Source organism: Schistocerca cancellata, chromosome 1 (genome assembly GCF_023864275.1).
Source record: "Schistocerca cancellata isolate TAMUIC-IGC-003103 chromosome 1, iqSchCanc2.1, whole genome shotgun sequence".
NCBI lineage: Eukaryota > Metazoa > Arthropoda > Insecta > Orthoptera > Acrididae > Schistocerca > Schistocerca cancellata.
In genome coordinates, this window is record NC_064626.1 from 987,482,746 (window position 1) to 987,507,215 (window position 24,470).

At 39.8% G+C, this 24,470-nt stretch overlaps 1 protein-coding gene across 3 annotated transcripts in view; it reads left to right on the forward strand.

The window, feature by feature from the left end:
* LOC126088571 (TBC1 domain family member 13) overlaps window positions 1-24,470 on the forward strand; it is a 237,825-nt gene that overhangs the window by 15,011 nt on the left and 198,344 nt on the right. For all 3 annotated transcript variants that reach the window (XR_007519971.1, XM_049906764.1, XM_049906776.1), the window contains exons 3-4: window positions 10,852-10,977; window positions 20,417-20,573. Coding sequence is in view for 2 of the 3 variants with exons in the window: in XM_049906764.1 (XP_049762721.1) it covers window positions 10,852-10,977; window positions 20,417-20,573 (283 nt within the window). In the remaining variant the exon portion in view is untranslated. The remainder of the gene's footprint in view (window positions 1-10,851; window positions 10,978-20,416; window positions 20,574-24,470) is intronic.

Below are 24,470 nucleotides of genomic sequence, written 5' to 3' on the forward strand. Positions count from 1 at the left end.
CTTCGATGACCTTCGGAAATAAGCCAACACCAGTGACGCACCACCTGTTTGCTTATGATGTTCTGCCTCTAGACCTGACAAAGCTGATGATGGATTTCGAGGGGCGTTATGTTTTGTGCAGTAAGGAACCTTATCACCGACTGAAACTCACAGGTGGTGGGAGAACGAATAAGAGATGCCATTTTGGGGCACTGCTGCCAAGGCACTGGCACTAGGTGGGACCTGCCTGTCTGGCATTTGATTGTCACATCATAGATCTGTTGCGCATGCATAATTTTCCTGGCTAAATACATCTACGAGAGTGGTTTGAAAAGTTCTTGGAATGAAATAGAAAAGTAGTTACATCACTGAAACTTTTTATTTCATTTTTCAGTGTAGTCTCCCTTTAGATTAATGCACTTGGTCCAACAATGTTTTCAGTGCCCTGATCCCATCTCAAAAATGAGTTTCCTCCAGGCCTGAAAAATACACACATCAAAAAAAGTTTTGCATCACCTGGTTCCCAGAACTCCTGAAGGTAGACGTTGACTGTGGATATCGTGTCACAGACACAGTCCCATTGACTGTTCAGAGATGTCACTAAACCTGCCCAAAGATGTAAACAACCACGCATGAGCAGCACATATTAGACGGAGGGGGGTCCGGCAGCCGATCAGTTCCAGTCGTTCCACCAGGAAGGAGGGACATGGCATGCGTGGTCTGTAGTTCAAACATGCCTAGATGGTCAATACTGCGGTTCAATCACGTCCGCATTGTTACTTTTTGCCAGGAAGGGCTCTCAACAAGGGAAGTGTCCAGGCATCTAAGAGTGAACCAAAGCGATGTTGTTCAGACATGGAGGAGATACAGAGAGAGGAACTGTCAATGACATGCCTTGCACAAGCTGCCCAAGGGCTACTACTGCTGTGGATGACCCTACCTACGGATTATGGCTTGGAGGAACTCTGACAGCAATGCCACCATCTTGAATACTGCTTTTTGTCCAGTCACAGGACATCGTGTTATGACTCAAACTGTGTGCAATAGACTGCATAATGTGCAACTTCACTCCCGACATCAATGGCGAGGTCCATGTTTGCAACCACGATACCATGCAGCGTGGTACAGATGGGTCCAACAACATGCCGAATGGACCGCTCAGGATTGGCATCACGTTCTCTTCACCAGTGAGTGTCGCATATGCCTTCAACCAGACAGTTGTTGGGAGACGTGTTTGGAGGCAACCCTGTCAGGCTGAATGCCTTAGACGCAATGTTCAGCGAGTGCAGCAAGGTGGAGCTTCTCTGATGTTTTGGGGTGGCATTATGTGGGGCCAATGTACGCCACTGGTGGTCATGAAAGGCACCGTAACGGCTGTACGATACGTAAATGCCATCCTCCAACCGATAGTGCAACCATATCGGCAGCATATTGGTGAGGCATTTGTCTTCATGGATGAGAATTTGCACCCCCATCATGCGCACCTTGTGAATGACTTCCTTTCGGATAATGACTAGAGTGGCCAGCATGTTCTCCAGACATGAACCCTGTCAAACATGCCTGGGATAGATTGAAAAGTGCTGTTTATGGAAGACGTGACCCACCAACCACACTGAGGGATCTACGTCGAATCACCGTTGATGAGTGGGACAATCTGGACCAACAGTGCCTTGATGAACTTGTGGATAGTATACGACGACGAATACAAGCATGCATCAATGCAAGAGGACATGATACTTGGTATAGAGGTACAGGTGTGTACAGCAATCTGAACCACCACCTCTGAAGGTCTCGCTGTGTGGTGGTACAACAAGCAATGTGTAGTTCTCATGAGTAATAAAAAGGGTGGAAATGATGTTTATCTTGATCTCTCTTCCAATGTTCTGTATAGGTTCCGGAACTCTTGGGACCGAGGTGATGCAAAACTTTTTTGATGTGTGTAGTTGTCATCTCTGACTATCAGTTCTTCATTTGAAGTGAATCTTCATCCACCAAGAAAAATTTTCAGTTTTGGGAAGAGATGGAAGTCTGACGGAGTCATATCAGGTGAATAAGGTGGGTGTGGCAACAATTCATACCTTAGCTCATTTAATTTTGCAATGGCAACGGCACGTGTGTGTGGGTGTGTGTTGTCTTGATGGAAGATGACCTTCCTTGCTAAACCTGGCCTTTTTTCATACATATTTTGTTGCAATTTGTCCATGAGATTTGCATAGTATTCTCCAATAACTCTTTGCCCAGTGGAGAGATAATCTACAAACAGAATCCCCTTCGCATCCCAGAACACTGATGCCATGACCTTTCCTGCCAAGGGAACTGCCTTTGCTTTCTTTGGTGGTGGAGAATCAGCATGTTTAATTGTTTTTACTGTTGTTTTGTCTCTAGGTTATGGTAGTGCACCCAAGTTTCAATAGTGCTCACAAACAGGCACAAAAAATCTTGTTCGTTTCTCCTAAAATGGGCCAAACATTGTTCTGATATGTCCATTCTCATGCATTTTTGATCCAGCGTCAAGAGTTGTGGCACCCATCTGAAAATAATTTTTTCATTTCTAGTTCTTCAGTTAAAATGTGAAATACCCTTTCAGATGACATGTGGCAAGCATGTGCAATTTCATGCACTTTCAATCAGTGATCCTCCATGACCATTTTGTGCACTTTTGCAATGATTTCTGCAGTAGTGACACATTTTGGCCAACCACTGTGCGGATCATCATCTAAGCTCTCGCGACCAAATTTAAATTTATTTGTCCACTTTGCAACAGTTGAGTATGAAAGAGCAGAGTCCCCCAGTGTATTCTGGAAATCAGCATGAATGTCCTTTGCTTTCATATCTTATTTTACGAAGTACTTAATCACTGCTTGAATCTCGATATTTCATCCCCCCCCAAACTTCTCAAATCACTACGCAGGAATAACAACAGAGCCATGTCACTGCCACAGCTCTCTTCTAAGAGTACTGATGTGACACGTGTTTACAGACAACAGACCAATGAATAACACGTGAACAACTCTTTGTGCTAGTGCTGACCTCTCGTGCTGACTGAACTTCCCTCGTTCCCGCGGTGTGCTTGCCAGGGGGCCTTGTCCGGGATGTGGAAGAGGCTATCGAGCATGCAGGGTGCAGCCAGCTGCAGATCGTTGCACATGTCGGCACCAACTATGCCTGTCTTCGTTGTTCTGAGGAAATACTTGGGTCCTTTCGATGGCTGGCTAAATTGGTGAAGGCGGCCTCCATCTCTCGAGGAGTGGAAGCCAAGCTGGTGATCTGCAGCATAGTACCCAGGGTGGACTGGGGTCCTCTGGTTTGAAGTCGAGTGGAGAATCTAAACCAGAGGCTATGTCGACTCTATGATGAAAATGGTTGCAGATTCCTCAACCTACTCTGTGGGGTGGAAGGTTGTATGATGCCCCTCAATAGATTGGGGGTGCACTACACACAGGAAGCAGCTACATGGGTAGTACATTATTTGTGGCATGCACATGGTTTTTTTTTTAGATTAGGTTCCTCCCACAGGAAACAAACCGTTGGCCTGAAAAATTACCAGTTCATGACACTGATGTGGGTGTGCTAACTGTAAAAATTGTCAATTCGCGTAAACAGATCATTCCAAAGGATTTAAATATGCTAAATCTCATGTTAGTAAATTGTCAAAGTGTCTGTAGCAAGATCCCCGAGTTACTCTCTGAAATAAACAGCAGCAATGCCAATGTTGTATTAGGTACTGAAAGTTGGTTAAAACCAGACATAAATAGCAGTGAAATCTTGAACTCGGATTGGTGGTGGTTGTTGGGATGTTTAAGGGGGACTAAACAGCTAAGGTCATCAGTCCCCTTGAACTCGGATTGGACAATGTTTAGGAAGGATAGGACTGATGCTATGGGAGGTGGTGTGTTCATTGCAGTTAAAGGCTGTTTAAACACAGTTGACTTTGATACTGGGTCGGACTGTGAAATAGTCTAGATAAAGCTGTCAATCAGGCAAGGATTGACCATTGTATTAGGATGTTTTTATAGACCACCAGCATCCTCCAAGGTTGTTTGCAGAATGTTTCAGGCAAAGTCTTGAGTACATAGGAAATAAATACCCAAATTATCCATTAGTTGTAGGTAGAGACTTTAATCTGGCATCCGTTAACTGAGAAAATTACACGTTTATCACAGGGGGCAGAAGCAGAGACTCGTGTGAAGTTTTTCTAGGAGCACTCTCAACACACAACCTTGATCAATTGGTGAGAAAACCAACTCGAGATGGGAACATATTAGATATCTTGGCGACTATAACTTAAAAATGGAATTTATGAGGATGAGCCACATTTCTCTGAAGAATTGCATAATGAAGTCAACACCTGCTACCCATTCAACACCCTGTGAGTTCCGTAGCTGGCCAGTGCAAAAATACACATGAGAGCATGTCCATGAAGTTAAATTTTGTACCATAGAGAAGTGAACGGAAATTTAGGATGCCACATATGATACCTAGGTTTTTTTTTTTTGTGAGTAATTGATCTGAGCAGAATTAAGTGTATTAGATGCATATGTGAGGGGTTGTTCATGCCATCATCACTTTTATGAGAAAGAATGATACTGATGCCATGTTGAAATGCATTAGGGATGAGGACAAGGTGTTTTGATTAGTGATAGGTTGCCAGACAAGGAGCAGACTTGGTAGATGATGTTTTAACTTGTGAAAAGCTGCCTGACACTGCTATCACCATTCATTTCTTGCACATTTCTTATGTAGGTTATTAAGTAGTTTGGCAATCTGGGCAACATTTGGTGTAAATTTCTTGTAATTTGTTTTGCCGAGAATTGACTGAAGGTCTTTCAAGTTCATAGACACTTGAATTTTTTCTGCAGCTTTTGCGTGTTGCTGAGTTATTTGAAGTTTTTCACAAGCCAGTATGTAGTCATTACATGTACTCTATTTGCCCTTGAAAGAATTCACAATTTTATGGTTGCACTGTAGTCATTTTTGTTGTGGTGTCTGGAAAAATAGATGTACATTCACAAAATTTGCTCCCTCCCTCCCTCTCCCCCCCCCCCTCCCCCCCCCCACTCTCTCTCTCTCTCTCTCTCTCTCTCTCTCTCTCTCTCTCTCTCTCTCTCTATCTCTCTCTCGTAGCAACACTTACTGATATATCACCCAGATAATTGTCTCTCTAAACACATGGGGAACCATTTGCTTTTTGCTACACTACCAATGGTGTTACCAATTGACTGCATGTGACAGATGTGAGGATGTCTTGTTGCACCTGGCAGTGTAATTCAGACTTTTCATCTCACAATACTACTGGCAATGGTTGTGCTCTAAAGTAGCAAAGTGCTGTGGAAGACTTTAGCTGAATGTGAGCTACAATAATTATTGAACATCCTAAGCCTAGAGAAAATACTTCTGAAAGTTAGGTGAATAGTGAATTAAGATAGTACAACTGCTGATTCAATATTGATGTCATCTACTACTTTAAAACCAAAAGATGAACCAGTATCCATCTCAAAAATGCTTTGTAACTGATGTGGTGACACAACAAAGAAAGTAATCGGACAGCTGACTTTTTGTGCAATGTCGTTACTGTGCATTTACCGTGCAAATGTATGCTGTGTTTGGTGCAGGACTGTAACCTTTGTGAGATTGGCTGAGAGACATATAATCAATATGAGCATAGTTTTCTTCATTTTAATAGAAACTGGTCAACCAGTTTCAACAAGAAATTGTATTAATTGGTTGTTGATTGCTAGTCTTAGAGAGAACTTTTGCCGTTGTTCTGTGAAAGGGTTCAACTGTGGCTGTAATGTGTTTATGCTGCTGTGATGGTGTGACACAGCGCTGCTTTTGCAAACTTTGGCATTGAGTGGTAGACAGGTGACATAAAGACTGTGAGTCAAATATGTAAAGCTTATTGTTCAGGCTTTGGCCGTTAAAAGGACATCAGGTTGAATCCGGAGTGGGATGATGAAGATAAACTTGGTGAGTTCCAATCACACTTACTGTGGCATGAATGGGAACAGTTTTATGGAATCTGCTTTACAGTCACCAAGATTATGCTGTGCTGCATTCAATATTTTAAGTGGTTTTACAAAAGATACATTGCTCTCCGCAGAATAATGCTGTGTTCATCTGACATTTAAAAATAATTCTTATTGGTAGCACTTCTTTGAAAGTAGAATTTATTATTTTCAGTGTCTTCTTATCAGGTGCATACTTAATTATTACATCATGCACTAATGAAGATTGTTTGGATTTTGATTTCCACACAAAAATTGACATTTATGAGTCAGAACTTTGAGATCAGCTGCCCATGTAGCATATGATTGATGCAACTTCTTGCAACAATGAAAACATGTGAGCCTAGCTACTGCAACAGAATGTGTTTGCTGCTCATAATGCTTAGACAGCAAACTTCAGATTTCAGACAAATCTTAACATTCAGGATTTTTGAAAGGATGTAACTTTTGTATAAGACACAGTATTAGGGGATTAGAAGCCAGCAGAAAAGTGCACGGCCTAGTAATGTCAGTTATGCTTCTCACCTGGATGGGGAGCTGCAGACATCTGTAGTATGAGTCCCAGTCTTCATCTTCTGGATGAAAAGGCACAAGTGCTGGTGGTGGATGCTGCTCTGTTCTGATGAGCTGCTTAGGATAAGCTGTTGCTGTTCCATTTAAAGTTGCAGCAGTTGCTGCTATAGTTTCATGAATTCTGGGTCCATGACCAACGGAGATGATCTTTGTTGCACGCACATGCTAAGTGTAGAAGTCTGCTGTTATGAGCACAATTTGTTTTGCATATCACACTGACACAATGGAAACAAACTGCAAAGACAAAAACATATAAGTTCGATGTCACACACACAGTAGATAGTTGGCCAGTATTAAAGCCCACACTAAGTCCAAGATCACAGATGGAGTTGTCAACAGATAGAATCCAGTACACAGAACATTCTGTTGAGCTAGAACATGAGAATGAGAGCTCTGCATGGTGCGTGCATGGTTATAGCAAATTTCAGGTGACAGAGTCCTGCCACCTGATACGACATGAGCTCCAGGGGCTTGGCTTCTTCCCAGAGTGCTTCTTGCAGAGACAGCTTGTAGATTGCAAATGTGGTGGTGAGAACAGGAGGTAGGTTCGATTTACAACAGTTTCACTTTTCTGGATTAAATGTAATATTGAGACAGAAGGGTGTGAATTATGCCACCATAAAAGTCTTTTAGGTCACAAACCAAATAGCATCACAAGTCTGGTAAGCAATCAGAATTTAAAAACAATTTAGAAGAATTTCTAAATGACAACTCTTTCTACTCAGCAGATGAATTTTTAAATATAAATTAGTAATCATACAATTATATTCAAAACAGAAAGTTTAATTATGACAGTAAAGAAACTTCCGTTAAACTAAGAAGTTCCATGTCATTATGAAGTGTTGTATTCATTAACTGTGCAACAAGTATTAATCTAATCTAATCTAGCATTAAAGAAAGTCTCTCTCTCTTTCTTTGTTATGTTTATAAGCAGTCAAAACATTTGTTCCACAAGCCATGTTGTACTATGTAGTGGTGGGTACGTGATATACCACTTTTGTCCACCTTGTGGTTCCTTTTCTAGATGATGCACATGAGGAAATATTGTTGGTATTCCTCTGTATATGTCAAAATTGCTGTTATGAGAAATGATTCCATCATGGTTATTATGCGAGGTCTAAGGAAGTAATATGTTTATTGGCTTATTGGTGAATAGAGTCTTGGAATATTGAGAATAAAGCTCTTCATGATGCACATTTTTCCTTGAGTATAGTTGATTTAGGCACAAGGGATCTGGGCACACCTGCCAGAGGTGGATCTACCCATCTTTTGGTGTAAACTCCTGTGAGATTTTTGATCAGGGTTTACTCCTTTGGCATAAATTGTTTTCACTGTTTCTGGAAACGCCCTTTTCTTTTATGTTGTATGGCATGCTTTTGTCTGTTGCCTGCACCAAGTTCTATCCAGTTTGCTTCACCCTGTCAGTCACTTTACCACTGGCAGAGTAATCCTCATCTTTATTATATTGCATGGCTATTATAAATGTTGAGAAATATGCAATATCTCATGATACACAGAACAATAAACTATTAGCCACTAGGATTTCGAATCAGACCCATGTGGTTACGCACAGAGGAAATTGTGGAAGTTCACTTAAATATGTAAAGAAACACATGAAATGCAAGAATTTTTTACTTAGCTAAATACACAACTGACGCGTTTCACGACTGTGGAGACTGGCTCCTCTATTTGGTCATACAGTACTAGGTGTATAAATTTAAAAAAATGAATAAATAAAAATGTGACACCTTCTACACTAGTGTTTCAAAGATGAACACTTTAGCACCAATTTACCACCTTCAAAATAATGAAAATCATAGACCACCAAGAAAGCATGCCTTCAGCTTGGGGAGGGTGGGGTGTAGCTATGCAGTCTCTTGTTACCCACAATTTTTTTTTTTTTTTTTTTAACAATGTATGAGATTACCTGCGAAAAGTCTGTATCTAAAGCTGCATGGAACCATCCATCTGTCCTGTACCAACAACTGACATTCGTCATTTTACAGTGGGACCAGCTTTCTTCAGTTATGGCCTTAACACTTCCCCCCCCCCCCCCCCCACCTTCCTCTCTCTCTCTCTCTCTCTCTCTGTCTTTGCTGCTTCATTCTACAAGATGTTGCTGTAGGAGTTGTGAATCTATGATGTTCGACATCTGCTTTGGCAAATTTCTTGTGCTGTTACTTTGCTATATGATGCTAGGTTGGGAAAAGGCCATTTGGGTGTGAAAAACTGCTGCATCCCATTCAACAATGCCTCTGAGACCAGGAGAACAGAAGAAGATATCAAGAGCAGAAATATTTCTATTACTGAACCAGAGTGTCTCATATGGCTTGTGTTGAGGAAAGAAAAATTCTGTTATAATGCTAGCCTCCCAACAAGCTCAGCTTGTGGATCACATGAATTTATGGCATTGTATTCACTGAAATTTGCGAGGAAGATGAATAATTGGTGGAACTACCAATAAGATCAAAAAGGCTGTTGGATGAGTTATATTTCTGGCTTTTATATAATGTCACTGATTTAAGTGTGAAAACTGTATATTATGCATATTTTGTTTGTCATTAGGTGTAATACCATTTTCTTGGAATCTGAGGAAACTAATGTACTCAAAACTTGTAGAGTGCCGCTAAAGGTTGTCTGCTCTCATTTTCATGAAGAGAAACCCATACCTTTTTAAGAGCAACTGCTTCCTGCATCGATACCGGACTACTCATAGAGCAAGTTACATATCACATAGCCTCAGACAAAAACTTTATGTAGAACTCCACATTACATTGGCATGAAATTTATAAATAAAGTCTGAAAGAGGAAATGTGGCCCACTCTAAAAAAAAATAATGAAGAACACCTTGAAAACTATCTGAAAAGTAAATGCTGTTATATTATAGGTGGTTTTTTATATGATAACCATGTAAAATATTATCTTTATGAAGAAATAGTATAATATGGATTATCAGTTTGGATTAATTTTACTAGTCTGTATACAGTGTTAGAACCTACTCAAGTCACCTAAGTCACAAACTTTGAGTGTATGAGGCATGTTATGTGACGATAAAGATTTGATTTGATATGATCAGAACAGAACACAGTGGCTCCGTTATTAACTACTCTGCTCTCAGCTCTCCTGAGAAATGCTGATTTTGTGCAAAGGAAAGTGTGACATAAACTCTGTTTTTTCGATTAAATAGAATGAAGTTCAATTAGAAATATGTGACTCGCTTAAACATGGTAATGATGTAATTTTGTATACACATATTAGGGAACTGTAGAATTGTTCTGAGGGCAAATGTTCCTCCATATTTATATCAATTTGTTGGTCTGTCATTTGCCTGCCTCCCTCTCATCTTCTCTCCTGTTCAGATGCTTCATGCTTAATGTTGTTACTGTGGGATTTGTAACCTCATTTCGTAGTGGATTTCTGCTACTGTTGCTGTTACTCAAAACTTTTTATCTCGTTCTTTGAAAGTCTTAAGCTATTTGAAGGTATTTTGTGCAGCGCACTTTGAATAAATGACTTAATAACGTTTTTGCCTGTGTTTGTGATTCTGTTGTTTGTCTTGTGTAGACTTACAAAAACTGTCAAGTCTCATTGTTGTGACCACCTATTACTATCCATAGTATTTTGGTTGAAGTGCCCATTCTCTCCATAGTAGACAATAATGAATTTATTGCAAATGATGGATTTGTGTAATAAAAAAAAATAAAAAAAAAAATGAAACACCTGGTATAGAGTGACATGAAAACATTTGTCAGATAATGTGACAGAGACAATGCACTATGTTCTCCTACCATTGGTTTAAGAATATCTGTCCTCTAATGTGATGTACTTGGTCAGTAAGCATTCTTATTACCCTTTACCAACCATTATAGTCAAAGTTCTTCTTGTATGGCAGTGACATATCTTTCCACAAATACAGTTCTGTAGCTTGCTGAGTATAATCACATGAAGTTCTGCAGATTCCACAATGACTACTCTCAGTGGTATTATTAATCAGCACACAATACATTTTCTCCATAGAGCCATTTGAACCCTTTACAAACTTTGCTTTCTCAAGAATATTGCCCCTCTGACTTCAAAGTCAGTAAGAATCCCTTTTTACAACTTAGATAAGCACTTTCTTCAATCAGGAATGTGTCATATAAAAAGCATACAGACAGTCTGTCAGTTTCCCTATAGAATTACTATGTAGATTGACATCACACCATATGAACTATACATTGTAAACATATTGTGTAGTATTTAGTAATATCATATTACTTTGCTGTTGCATAACTGTCACAACATTATTTTCAAGGAGTTCCAGATGAACAGGGCAGAAGGGCGTTGTGCTGGAAGCTTCTGCTCAATTACTTACCACCAACTCATTGTACATGGAGTGAAACCTTAAGTAGGAAGAGAGAATTGTACAGACAATTTATTGGTATGTATTAAAGTTCTGTGCATGAAACTTCGTTTTTAATTTTTCATTATTTTATGTTTATGCAAGAGCAGTTGCATGATTTCTGTCACTTCTATGTTAAGTACCTGTTATCAGCATAGTGACAGTATCGAAAAAGATGGAAGAAGAACTTTCAGAGTGGAAAATAATTTACAGTATTCGAGACATGCAAAATGTCTGTACTGTCAGCAGTAGTCCAGGAGATGAGGCCATCATCTGACAATTACCAACAATAGAAAATTATTCATAACTATGTACAAATCATTTGTGATAATATCAAAATGGTAAAATAGAAAGAGCTTTACAATCAGTGGTTTTTCAGTGCTTTATAGTGCTATTTATGTTGGGTATCTGAGTGTATGGTTCATCTGTAAGCTGTCACAACCTTTCTGTAGATTAATGTATGTAAAGTTTTTTTTTTCTGAATTTGTCCTATTCATCTTTATTCATACATCATAAAGCCATTATTTGTTCAGGAGCATCTTAATTTTTCCAGACTAGTAGCAATCAGCCTGTGGCACCTCACTAAGTTTACCTTTCATACATTAATTTGTTATGTTTCTGTACAATGTACTATACAGAAAAATATGGTTGAAAAGGAAACTGTCGGTCAGAAAAATCACACAAGAAATGAACAATGACAATCTAATCCTTTTAAACTACCATTGCTCAGTATCCATTTTTTGTGTAAGTATGCTTAGCATCATCTGTGCAGTTCAGAAAAGCTGGTGGTGAAGGGTAGTATCTAGATGGTTAGGGTAGTGAAGCAGCCATTGAAATCAGTGTGTTATGTTTAACTGCATGTTGTGCCACAGGATGGTCTACTTTACTCTCGGCTACAGTTTGACGGAGGCTGTACGCCCAAGTGGACAGCTGGTTGGTAGTCACACCAATATAAAAAACTGTGCAATGATACAGGAAATAATAAAATGACAAAGCTGCTTTCACAGATGGCCTAGCCGCTGGGGTAGGCTAAACCTGTGGCAGGACTGGAATAGGAAGTGCTTAGTGGGTGGAATGGGCAGGTTTTGCACTTGGTTCTTCCATAGGGATATGATCCTTGAGGCAAGGAGTTGGGGTTGGGAGTGGTATAGGGATGGACTAGGATGCTCTGGAGGTTGGGTGGGCAACGGAAGACCGTTTTAGGAGGGGTGGGAAGCATCTGGGGTAGGATGTCCCTCATTTCAGAGCATGATGATCAAAGCTCTGGCGAAGGGTGTGGCTCAGTTGTTACAGTCCAGGATGGTACTGGGTGATGAAGGGGCACTCCTTTGTGGCTGGTTTTTGGGGCTGGTTGGAGGATTGGGGTTGTGAGGGGAAGTGCCACAGGAGATCTGTTGGTGGACCAGGTCTGGAGGATAGTGCCTGTGTGTGAAGGCCTTGCTAAGATTCTTAGCATACTGAGCAAGGTAATTGCTGTCACTGCAGATATGCCATCCCGGGGTAGTGAGGCTATATGGGAGGGATTTTTTAGTGTGAAAGGGATGACAGCTGTCAAAATGCATGTACTATTGGTGGTTCGTGTGTTTAATTTGGACAGAGGAGCAGTTGGAGCCATCAGAGAGGAGAAGGTCAACATCTAGGAAGGCAGCACACTGAGTTGAGGAGGACCATGTGAAATGGGTGGGGGAGAAGGTGTTGAGGTTGTGAAGGAATGAAGATAGGATGTCTTGGCCCTGGGTCCATATCATGAGCATATCATCAATGAACCTGAACCAGACTAGAGGTTTGTTGTTTTGGGAGGCTAGTAAGGTCTCCTCTAGATGGCCCATAAAAAGGTTGGCCTAGGAGGGTGCCATGAGGGAGCCCACGGCCGTGCCATGGATTTGTTTATATACCTTCCCTTCAACTACTCCTAAAGTTAATAAAGTGTATGAGGAACGAGGTAGTGGGTAGTGGTCCAGACTCCTAATCCACTGCTTCATTTCTCATACACCTTAACAACTTTATCCTAACCCACAACTACTTCTCATTTGAAGGAAAGGTATACAAACAAATCTGCAGCACAGCCATGGGCACCTGCATGGCACCCTCCTATGCCAAACTTTTTATGGGCCATGCAGAGGAAACCTTCCTAGCTTCCCAAAGCTCCAAACCCTTATTGTGGTTCAGGTTCATTGATGATATCTTCATTATCTGGATCCAGGGCCAAGACACGTTATCTTTGTTTCTTCATAACCTCAACATCTTCTTTCTCATCTGCTTCACATGGTCCTCCTCAACTCCTCTACCTTTCTAGATTTGACCTCCTCCTCTCCAGGAATGGTGTATCTGCAGTGACGACGACTCCCTTGCTCGGTATGCTGAGGGTCTCAACAAGGCCTTCACAGACAGGTACTATCCCCTAGACCTAGACCAAAAACAAATCTCCCATGCCATTTCCCCTCCCAAATCCATTCCTCCCACCACCCCCAAAAACCAGCCATAAAGGAGTTTCCCTTCATCACGCAATACCACCCCGGACTGGAACAACTGAACCACATCCTTTCTCCAGGGCTTTGATTACCCATTGTCATGCCCTGAAATGAGGGACATCCTACCTAAGATATTTCCCACCCTTCCCAAAGTGGTGGTCCATTGTCCATGCAACCTCCACAACATCCCAGCTCTTTGCCACAAGGATCATATCCCTGTGGAAGACCCAAGTGCAAAACCTGCCCAATCCACCCAGCCAGCACTTCATATTCCAGTCCTGTCACAGGTTTATCCTAACCCATCAGGGACCAGGGCACCTGTGAAAGCTGCTATGTCATTTGCTAACTCTACTGCAATCATTGTGCATTGTTTTTGTATTGGTATGACTATCAAGTAGCTGTCCACCAGGATGAATGCCCACTGCCAAACTGTGGCCAAGAGCAAAGTAGACCACCCTGCGGTCTAGCATGCAGCTGAACACAACGCAATTGGTTTCAATGGCTGCTCCACTACCCGAGCCATCTTAATCCTTCCCTCTACCACCAGATTTTCTGAACTGGGCAGATGGCAGTTATTTTTAGAACAACACATTTTCCGCTCCCGTAATTATTCCGACCTCAACCCACTGTATCATACTGTCCCCACACCCCACACCCTCCACCCAACAGTTTTCAACCCCTCTGTCCTATCATCTCCTCCCCATTCTTGTCTCCCACCCTGTTTATTTGCAGCCCTCTGCCAAAACATCTGCCCATCATTCCCCTCCCCTCCCCTCCCCTCTCTTTTTTGTTCTCATTTTTCCCACCACTCTGCCCCACAACTTCCTGATGCCGCGTCTGTTGGCAGTCTTGTCCCTGCACGCTCCACCAGACAGCTTTCGTCTCTCTTCACACACATACGCCACTATCCCTTCCCGTTCCCCATCCTCTCCAGGTTGCTGCTTGCATCCCATGTAATGTTGCATGCCAGCCCAAGATGCTGGAGATGGTGGTCATGTGTGTGTATGAGAGGTGTTCTTACTTTTGTAGCAGCAATGGAGAGGACACCACCATTCATCATGTGATGTCGAATACATATGAATATTTTTTACTGGTGGCATAATTCTCAATTAAAAGTAATTGATCATTAGATTTCTTCATGCAAAGTTGGCATCCATGTCAATTCAGTTCAGTTCATTTCAGTTCCTTCTTCCTTTCTGTTAAAATTATACTATACATTGATCCTGTTTTGTACATAGAGTTTAAGGGAATTTTAAGTGTACCAGGAAAATAAATGAATTCCCTCTAACTACAAAAGATGTTCATCATTCACTGATGACAACAGGTAAGTATAAAATTTTGTTATCAAGTTTAGTTTGGAACCACAAAAAGAAATATTAAATATTATTTAGCTGACCATAAGAGAAACTGTTACTTTGGACTAACTAATAACCTGCTGTAGCAAAACCTGCTTTACAGTGCGAAATAAAGTTTTGTGAGACTAGTGTTATAGCCAAGATAACACATTACCATGCACTTGTACGGAGATGCAGTTGAAATTTGTGAAACTTATAATAATTTTAACAGAAAGTAGAGAGAGTTACTCTGAAGAGTTACTCCCACAGATGAGAATGAAATGTCAGTAAATAGTTTTCTACATCAAGCATAGCCCCTAACCTTGTAAGTTTTAACAGAAGTATTATACCTTCTGTTTTCAGTAATAATGTTCACAACATGGAACTTAATATTTAACCAAAGCTGTAAAGTAATTAAGCATAGGATCAATGTTTGGGAGGATAAAATTTTCTGTCATTGTCCAACCATATTGATTTATATTTTTTGTGTTTTTCTCAGATTCAGTGAGGTGAATGTCAGGGTATTTCCTTTAGTAAAAAAGTACGGCCACTTTCCCCTCCCCACCCTTTACGACCATTTTTAATGACATCGCCAGGTACACTGTATTATACAGGATGTTACAAAAAGGTACGGCTGAACGTTCAGGAAACATTCCTCACACACAAATACAGAAAAGATGTTATGTGGACATGTGTCCGGAAACGCTTAATTTCCATGTTAGAGCTCATTTTAGTTTCGTCAGTATGTTCTTCCACCTACGCTCAATGTAGCACGTTATCATGATTTCATACGGGATACTCTACCTGTGTTGCTAGAACGTGTGCCTTTACAAGTATGACACAACATGTGGTTCATGCACGATGGAGCTCCTGCACATTTCAGTCGAAGTGTTCGTACGCTTCTCAACAACAGATTCGGTGACCGATGGATTGGTAGAGGCGGACCAATTCCATGGCCTCCACGCTCTCCTGACCTCAACCCTCTTGACTTTCATTTATGGGGGCATTTGAAAGCTGTTGTCTACGCAACCCCGGTACCAAATGTAGAGACTCTTCGTGCTCATATTATGGACGGCTGTGATACAATACGCCATTCTCCAGGGCTGCATCAGCGCATCAGGGATTCCATGCGACGGAGGGTGGATGCATGTATCCTCGCTAATGGTGGACATTTTGAACATTTCCTGTAACAAAGTGTTTGAAGTCATGCTGGTATGTTCTGTGGCTGTGTGTTCCCATTCCATGATTAATGTGATTTGAAGAGAAGTAATAAAATGAGCTCTAATGTGGAAAGTAAGCATTTCCGGACACATGTCCATATAACATATTTTCTTTCTTTGTGTGTGAGGAATGTTTCCTGAAAGTTTGGCCGTAACTTTTTGTAACACCCTGTATAGTAACTTTACTTCCTTTCCTCTTAAATCATCTGTATATGTAAAATACTTATTTATAAACAAGTAGCAATAGCACGAGAAAATATGAAATTATTATAATTTTGTTCATAGCTGTTATCTTTTTCGTTTTTTTTTTTTTTTTCCAAAATAACTTTCACTCATTGGTTGTTAAATTTTAATGTTTATTTCACTTAACCAGTTTCAACAGATTAGTCTGTCATTTTGGAAGTTCAGTATTGGTTTAGCAGGCACCAATACCATCAGTGGAGTATAATGCTGAGACGTACTGCAAAATGAACATGGTTTATGTGATAATTATAACTGCAAAGCGATAACTTGGCATGAATTAATCACAATAGTGTACCACCTTGAATCTTTACATAACTGTAACTAATTCATGATAAGTTATCAATCGTTATTTATTATTATTGTGTGCACTGTGTACATTTTGTGATATGTTATGGCAGCATGCTTTATTGATGAAGGTATTAATGTCTGAACTACCAAAGACAGATTAATCCATTGGAACGGTTAAATGGAATCAACATTCCAATTGCACAGCTGATGCCTGAATATTATTTTGAAAAAAAGAAAAAAGAAAATAAAATAATTGAAATGAAAGGTGACACACACACACACACACACACACACACACACACACACACTTGCGCAAATACACACACATGATGACAGTCTCTGCCCTCAGCAGCCAGAGACTGTGGTCGTGTGTGTGAGAGTTGCATTTCCATGAGTTTGTGTGTGTATGTTGTCTATTTCTGACAAAGGCCTTGTTGATTGAAAGCTCACTTTCTGATAATCTTTTTGTTGTGCCTTTCTGTGACTTAGCATCTCTGCTATATTGTGAGTAGCAACAATCCTTTTCATAACGTTGTTACATTCCATCCCAGATTTTCCATTGTTTGAAATGAAAGGTGAATATACTGTTACAATGGTAGAGTAGCATATGTGTTGCACTTCTGTTGTGTCACCTGTCAATAGCAGACAGCAGCATGTTTGTGAATAGAAGTGGAGTGGGTATATGTAGAGTGAGAGGAGACAGGAGAGACCATTGACTTGATTGAAAGGTGCTGAGAAATCATTTACTAGTAGAGTTCGTCATTCACTAGTAGAATTGTGAGGAAGATTCATTGATCGATTTGTGTTCTCGTAATGTTCTGTTCTCAACCTTTGTAGGTGAAGATAGATTGCTACTTACTGTAAAGAAGACACGTCAGGTTTGCGGGCTTTCAAATAACTAGGCACCCTCTGACTCAACGTTGAAATATTATAAATTTTGGCTGGTTTTGTTGTCTAGGGGCTAAGATACATAGTTGCCGCATTACAGGCTAAATACTGCCGAGTCTTCAGTATATGATAAGAATACACACATGAATCGAATGGTCAAAGGTTTCTATCACTCGGCAATTGCGAATTATGAAAGTAACATTTAAATTTATAAATGAAAGATTAAATAAAATCTGCAGGGACTCTCTTAATGACTTTAAATGATGAGTACAACAGTAGAAGTACTTTTGAGAATGCAGTATATTTCTGCAAAACACTTACTGGTGTCGATGGTCCAGCAATTAAATAAAATATAAGTTGAATAACAGGGAAACGATAGATTCCTACTGCACGTAATTAGTTATGAACAATAATGTAGCTCGCGAGATATTCACTTCTAAATACACACTACATCTTCACTGTAGAAGCCACAGTCAGCACTCCAAAGTATTTCTATGTGCCGCGACCGCACGCAAACTGCTTCTCTCTCTCCATATCTCTCTCGTGACCATGCGTCTGTCACACCGTTGTGTCCAGCACCCACTCCCGTTTCCTGTGCCGTACCGTCCAGAACTCGCTTCCATCCAGTCTCCCCATTCAGGAGTGCTGTGACTGGCTAGAGCGCTCGCGCCATGTCTTCAATCCAACGTACGCTCACAGACATATTGAAACACATACAAAATACTGGAGTTACATTTAAATAACTTTAAATTAAATAAATATTCCTTTGGCTGGACCATAAACACACTCTAACACACATTATAAAATACATAAACAAATCAAATAAACATATATCAAAGGAATAGAACAAAAGGTTGGTCAGTAGCATAATGTCTTTTTGATTTCTAAAACACAGTAAATATTTAACCAATTTCTTCATGAATAGTATATATCAGATATAAACAAAGACATAGATGAATAAATATATTTATAAGCATGCTGCTACCGTTTTTTTGTGTAACTGTGAAGTACTTATGGCTTGACATGTTCAGTGGTAATCAGCCACTTTGACCTCCAATAACCCATGTACTATTCAAGTTATATGCCTGTAATTCATACCAATTTAGGTTTACACTAATAGCTTTCTAAAGACACATCAATCGACAAAATCAGGTGAAGCATTTATATTTTGGAAATTCGTTGCTGCATGTTACTTGTATAATTTACAGTCAGATACTAAACTTTAAACTAATAAAGATATTGAAAATCTGATTACACCATCAGAATCATCGTGCAAATAATGGTAATGTACATATTTCTTTTTGAGGTATCATGATTCATCTGGCTACTATTAATTTCTATATGAACTGTGAAATGTCTGCCATTAAGGTTTCACAAAGTCCGTCATCTTTGGCATTCCCAGTGTGGCTCCATCAACACAGCATCACAATGGAATTCCCAGCCACACGTCTGGACCATGCGCTGGGGCTACCCCCCTCGTCTGTCTAACGTTTGCCACCACGTGTTTGCTGTCGGGCCCCGGCCATGCCAATTTAGAATATTTTCAGGAAGCCACAAGTTGCCTGTAACCTCACAGGTTGCAGACAGGCACAATTAAAAGACACTCACATATAGTTCTCAGCCGCAGCCTTAGTCAGTAAAACACACACACACACACACACATACACACACACACACACACACACACACACACAAAAGCAAGCACTCTTCACACATGCATGACCACCAACTCCAGCTCTCGGACTGAATTTACTGACAAAGGTTATGGCCGAAAGCTATATGTGACTGTCTTTTCATTGTGCCTGTCTGCAACTTGACATGACTTCTTTATGGTAAGCAGCGATCTGTCTTTTCCTACATTGTTGATATTTGTTTGTGGAATTTCCATTGTTTGGCATTAATCTTTACTAGTCTCTGTCGTTCATCCCCCCATCCACTTCCCTGGTCTCACTCCAGCACTACACAGCCTTCTATTGCACCAATGTACCCAACAGTGTTTTTCCCCTTCTGTACTTCTGTTCCTTCCCTCTCCCCTCCCCTCCCCACCCCAACCTCAACCCCCCCCCCCCCCCTCCGTGTACCTATCAGCCCTACCATGTCCCCACCACATCCATGCATGCTCACATGCTCACTCAAGCAGCACTACACTTACCGCCACCCCTACCCTGTTATCGCTCCCTCTCCCCATCCCATCTTTCTCCTCACCCTCACCACCTACAGATTGCTTCTCCCATCAAAATTCAGTTACTGTGCACGGTCCTGCCGCAGCGGCCAGAGACAGTGGTCCTCTCTCTCTCTCTCTCTCTCTCTCTCTCTCTCTCTCTCTCTCTGTGTGTGTGTGTGTGTTTTTTCTAATTTAAAAGAAGGCCTTTTAGCCAAAAGCTCGAATGTATAACAGTCTTTTTGTTGTGCCTATCTGTGAGTCAGTATCTCCTGTATATGGTGAGTAGCAGTCTATCCTTTTCTCAACACTGTAGTTTTTCATCCTGGATTTTTCCGTTGTTCGAACATATGTATAGTTAGTTGGTATGCTGGTGAATGTACCGACTGTAGATAGAGGGAGAACTCCTTTTTTCAAACATTAGTCCCTTGGCAAGTAACAGCAGCTGTGTTTTAATTAGTAAGAGGATTGGTACTTGTTATCTGTCAAAAATATATGGGCACATTAATATTGGTGGTATTTTTTTAGCTAGATATGTGGATCAACTTGTATTTCAGAGTAGAACTCTGACTAAGCAGATTTTTAAATCAAATTTTAATGCATACATGATTTGGAAAGACTATAACAAGCTTTAATACACAAATATCTACTCAGGTAACTGCCAGCTGAAACATCTCAGCTGTACAGAATATTATTTGCTTATGCTCTCTCTAATATTAATTGATACCAAGAACATGTATTTTGTTTTTATGTGAACATTATTATTTTCTTGTTAACATTTGCATAATAGATCTCTAAAATAACTTTGAGTAAATGGAAATATTTATACTCTAACCAGTAGGCTATAGGTTTGCTTTGGTTTATTATTTTCAGAGGAAATGATTGTGATGCCAGGAGTTGCAGATGATGATGACTCATGTCGAACTGATGTTACATTGACAGATCATCCTCTGAATTTAAATCCTGACAGCAAGTGGCAAACTTTCTTCAAGGATAATGAAGTTCTCTTGCAAATAGACAAAGATGTTAGGTAAGTTTTTCCATTTTTGTCTCATTATAAAGATGTGAAACCATAATATTTATTTATATTGTACAGAATTGTCATGTTGCTTGCAGGCTTTCAAATAAAAGTGTGTGGCCCTCAACTACATACCCTCAGACTCAGAGTTGAAATATTAAAAGTTTTGGCTGGTTTCGTTGTCTAGGGGCTTGGGTACATAGTTGTCACATTACATGCCAAATACAACCGAGTCTACAGTATACAATATGAATATATGCATGAATTGAATGGTCAAAGGTTCCAATCACTCGGCAATTGCGAATTTCCAGTGTAAAATAGAAATTTATAAATGAGAGATTGCAATTAAATAAAATCTGCAGGTACTATTTTAGCAACCTAAAATAATGAGTACAATAGCAGAACCACCTTTAAGAATGCCATTTCTTACTGCAAAACACTTATTGGTGTCGATGGTCCAGCAGTTAAATAAAATATAAGTTTAATAACAGGGAAACAATAGATTCCTACTTCACGTAATTAGTTATGAACAACAACATAGCTCCCAAGATATTCACTTCTAAATGCAGACTATGTCTTCACTGCACAAGCCGTGGAATTTTCACAAGTGCACAAGTTGGCTCTACGAAATATTTCCATCTCCTGCGACCGCACGCAAACTTCTGAACACTCTCCAAGTATTTCATGCGGCCCTCGATTGCACCTTCCCGTCCAGAACTCTCTCATGTCCCATGTGACCCGATGCTCCTCCCTCACTTCCATGGAGTCTCTCCATTGACTTTGGTAGTCGCCTACCGTAGTAACAAGTACTGTGATTGGCTACAGTGCTCCCACCATGTCTCCAAGACAACGCAAACTCACAAATATATTGAAACACATACAAAATACTGAATTTACATTTAAATAACTTGAAATTAAATGAATATTCCTACGGCTGTACCATAAACACACTCTAATACACATTATTAAATACATAAACAAATCAAATCAACATATATCAAAGGAATAGAAGCAAAAGTAGGCCAGTAGCCTAATGTCTCTGTGCTTTCTAAAACACAGTAAATATTTGACCAATTTCTTCATGAATATTATATATCAGATATAAACAAAGACATAGACAAATATATTGATAAGCATGCTGCTACCGTTTTTTCATGTAACTGTGGAGTACTTATGGCTTGACATGTTCAGTGGTAATCAGCCACTTTGACCTCCAATAACCCATGTACTATTCAAGTTATATGCCTGTAATTCATACCAATTTAGGTTTACACTAATAGCTTTCTAAAGACACATCAATTGACAAAATCAGATGAAGCATTTATATTTTGGAAATTTGTTGCTGCATGTTACTTGTATAATTTACAGTCAGATGCTAAACTTTAAACTAATAAAGATATTGAAAATCTGATTACACCATCAGAATCATCATGCAAATAATGGTAATGTACATATTTCTTTTTGAGGCATCATGATTCCACTGGCTATTATTAATTTCTACATGAACTGTGAAATGTCTGCCAGTAAGGTTTCACGAAGTCCACCATCTTTGGCACTCCCAGCATACAAATCTCCTTCATCAACACAAAGCACAGTTCTCGACACAGCGTCAATATGGAATTCCCAGCTACGCGGTCGGCCTGGACCATACCCTGGGGCTACTCCTCTTGCTCCTGCTAATGTTCGGCACCATGTGGCTGCTGACGAGCCCTGTCTTGCCGAGTGACCCGTGCGGCCATGCCAACTCCAAACTTAGAATATTTTCAGGGCACCACAACTCGCCCGTTACCTAATATGCTGTAGATGATAATGTATATTGGCTGCATTCTCCACTCAAGTGTAGAGAAAGAACTGATTTCTAAGTATTTGTGTGCCTTTATACCTATTCAGTTTGTCCTGTTTACCACATAGTCATCTGCTTGAAACAAAATTTTCAATTTCCAACACTGTCATCACATTTATGTCATACCATGTTTCCCACCACAAAAAAAATTGATTATGTGTTTAATCATTACATCGCTTGACATATGTGACTGTGGAATACAGTGTGGCTTTCATTGCCACATTCAAGAATATGTAATGTCCCATTTGGGCTGTTGAATTGTGTTCATGCAAGTTTATGAGAACCATTCCTGATGTATCACATGAATCTGTGATGAGTGTCTTGAGACGTGTAATACTCTTTTCACAGCAAAAGTCTGCATTGTTGACAAACTCACAAAGTAACATCACATCACTAAAGATCCTCAGTACAGTTCCAGATGGAATTGCAGGGACTAGGTGGAGATCTGCCAGAACTAAGTTTACCAGCCTAATAAGTTCATATAAGTATATATGTGTTAAAAGAGAACATATTAAGAAGTGCATGAAATATATTACAAAATAAGAATGCATTGTAGCTATGATTGGTGACTCCTGGGAAGATGTGTGAGAGAACTTATCATTGTTAAAAAAAGATGTGAATTAGTGCAGCTGTAGTAGAATGAAAATTAGTACAGACTGATCTTTGTTTTTATATTTTTACTCGATCAGTCTTCTGGAATCAGTTGTTAGTCATTTAATTCAGTTTCCACATCCTGAATAAGTTCTTGCAACAGACCATAGATGCTACACTTTACTATTTGAAATAGTTTGTGATTATCCCATAGTTGATCACATGTGAACTATTTGTACCCAGGGATAATATTGTAAAGTTTGTCTGCTCAAGCATGAGATTAGTGGCCAGGACTCTGCACAACAGCAATCAAAACAAATGACTTCTATTTTTATTTTATTTTACATGTCTAGATCTGTAGGACCAAATTGAGGGCCAAATCTCTAAGGTCATGGAATGTGCCAGTACACAAAATTACAATATAAAAGTAATAACATATAAAATAAAATGGTTATGAACCCAAAAAAGACAAGCCATAAGTTTATGTAAACACAATCAACACAGGAGTCAGTATAATTTTTCTAGGAATTCTTCGACTGAGTAGTAGGAGTGACCTATGAAGAAACTTTTCCATTTCAATTTTAAAGCTTGTGGAATACTATAAAGATCTTTGAATGCTTGTGGTAGTTTACAAGAAACAACAGTGAAGAATATATATATATATCTAAAAACAAAGTTGATGTGACTTACCAAATGAAAGTGCTGGCAGGTCGACAGACACACAAACGAACACAAACATACACACAAAATTCAAGCTTTCGCAACCAACGGTTGCTTCATCAGGAAAGAGGGAAGGAGAGGGAAAGACGAAAGGATGTGGGTTTTAAGGGAGAGGGTAAGGAGTCATTCCAGTCCCGGGAGCGGAAAGACTTACCTTAGGGGGAAAAAAGGACGGGTACACACTCGCACACACACACATATCCATCCACACATATACATATGTATATGTATATGTATATGTATATGTATATGTGTGGATGGATATGTGTGTGTGTGCGATTGTGTACCCGTCCTTTTTTCCCCCTAAGGTAAGTCTTTCCGCTCCCGGGACTGGAATGACTCCTTACCCTCTCCCTTAAAACCCACATCCTTTCGTCTTTCCCTCTCCTTCCCTCTTTCCTGATGAGGCAACAGTTTGTTGCGAAAGCTTGAATTTTGTGTGTATGTTTGTGTTCGTTTGTGTGTCTGTCGACCTGCCAGCACTTTCATTTGGTAAGTCACATCATCTTTGTTTTTAGATATATGTTTCCTTCGTGGAATGTTTCCTTCTATTATAAGAATATATATATATATATATATATATATATATATATATATATATATATATATATATATATATATATATATATATATATATATATATATATATATATATATATATATAAAAACAAAGTGATGTGACTTACCAAATGAAAGTGCTGGCAGGTCGACAGACACACAAACGAACACAAACATAGACACAAAATTCAAGCTTT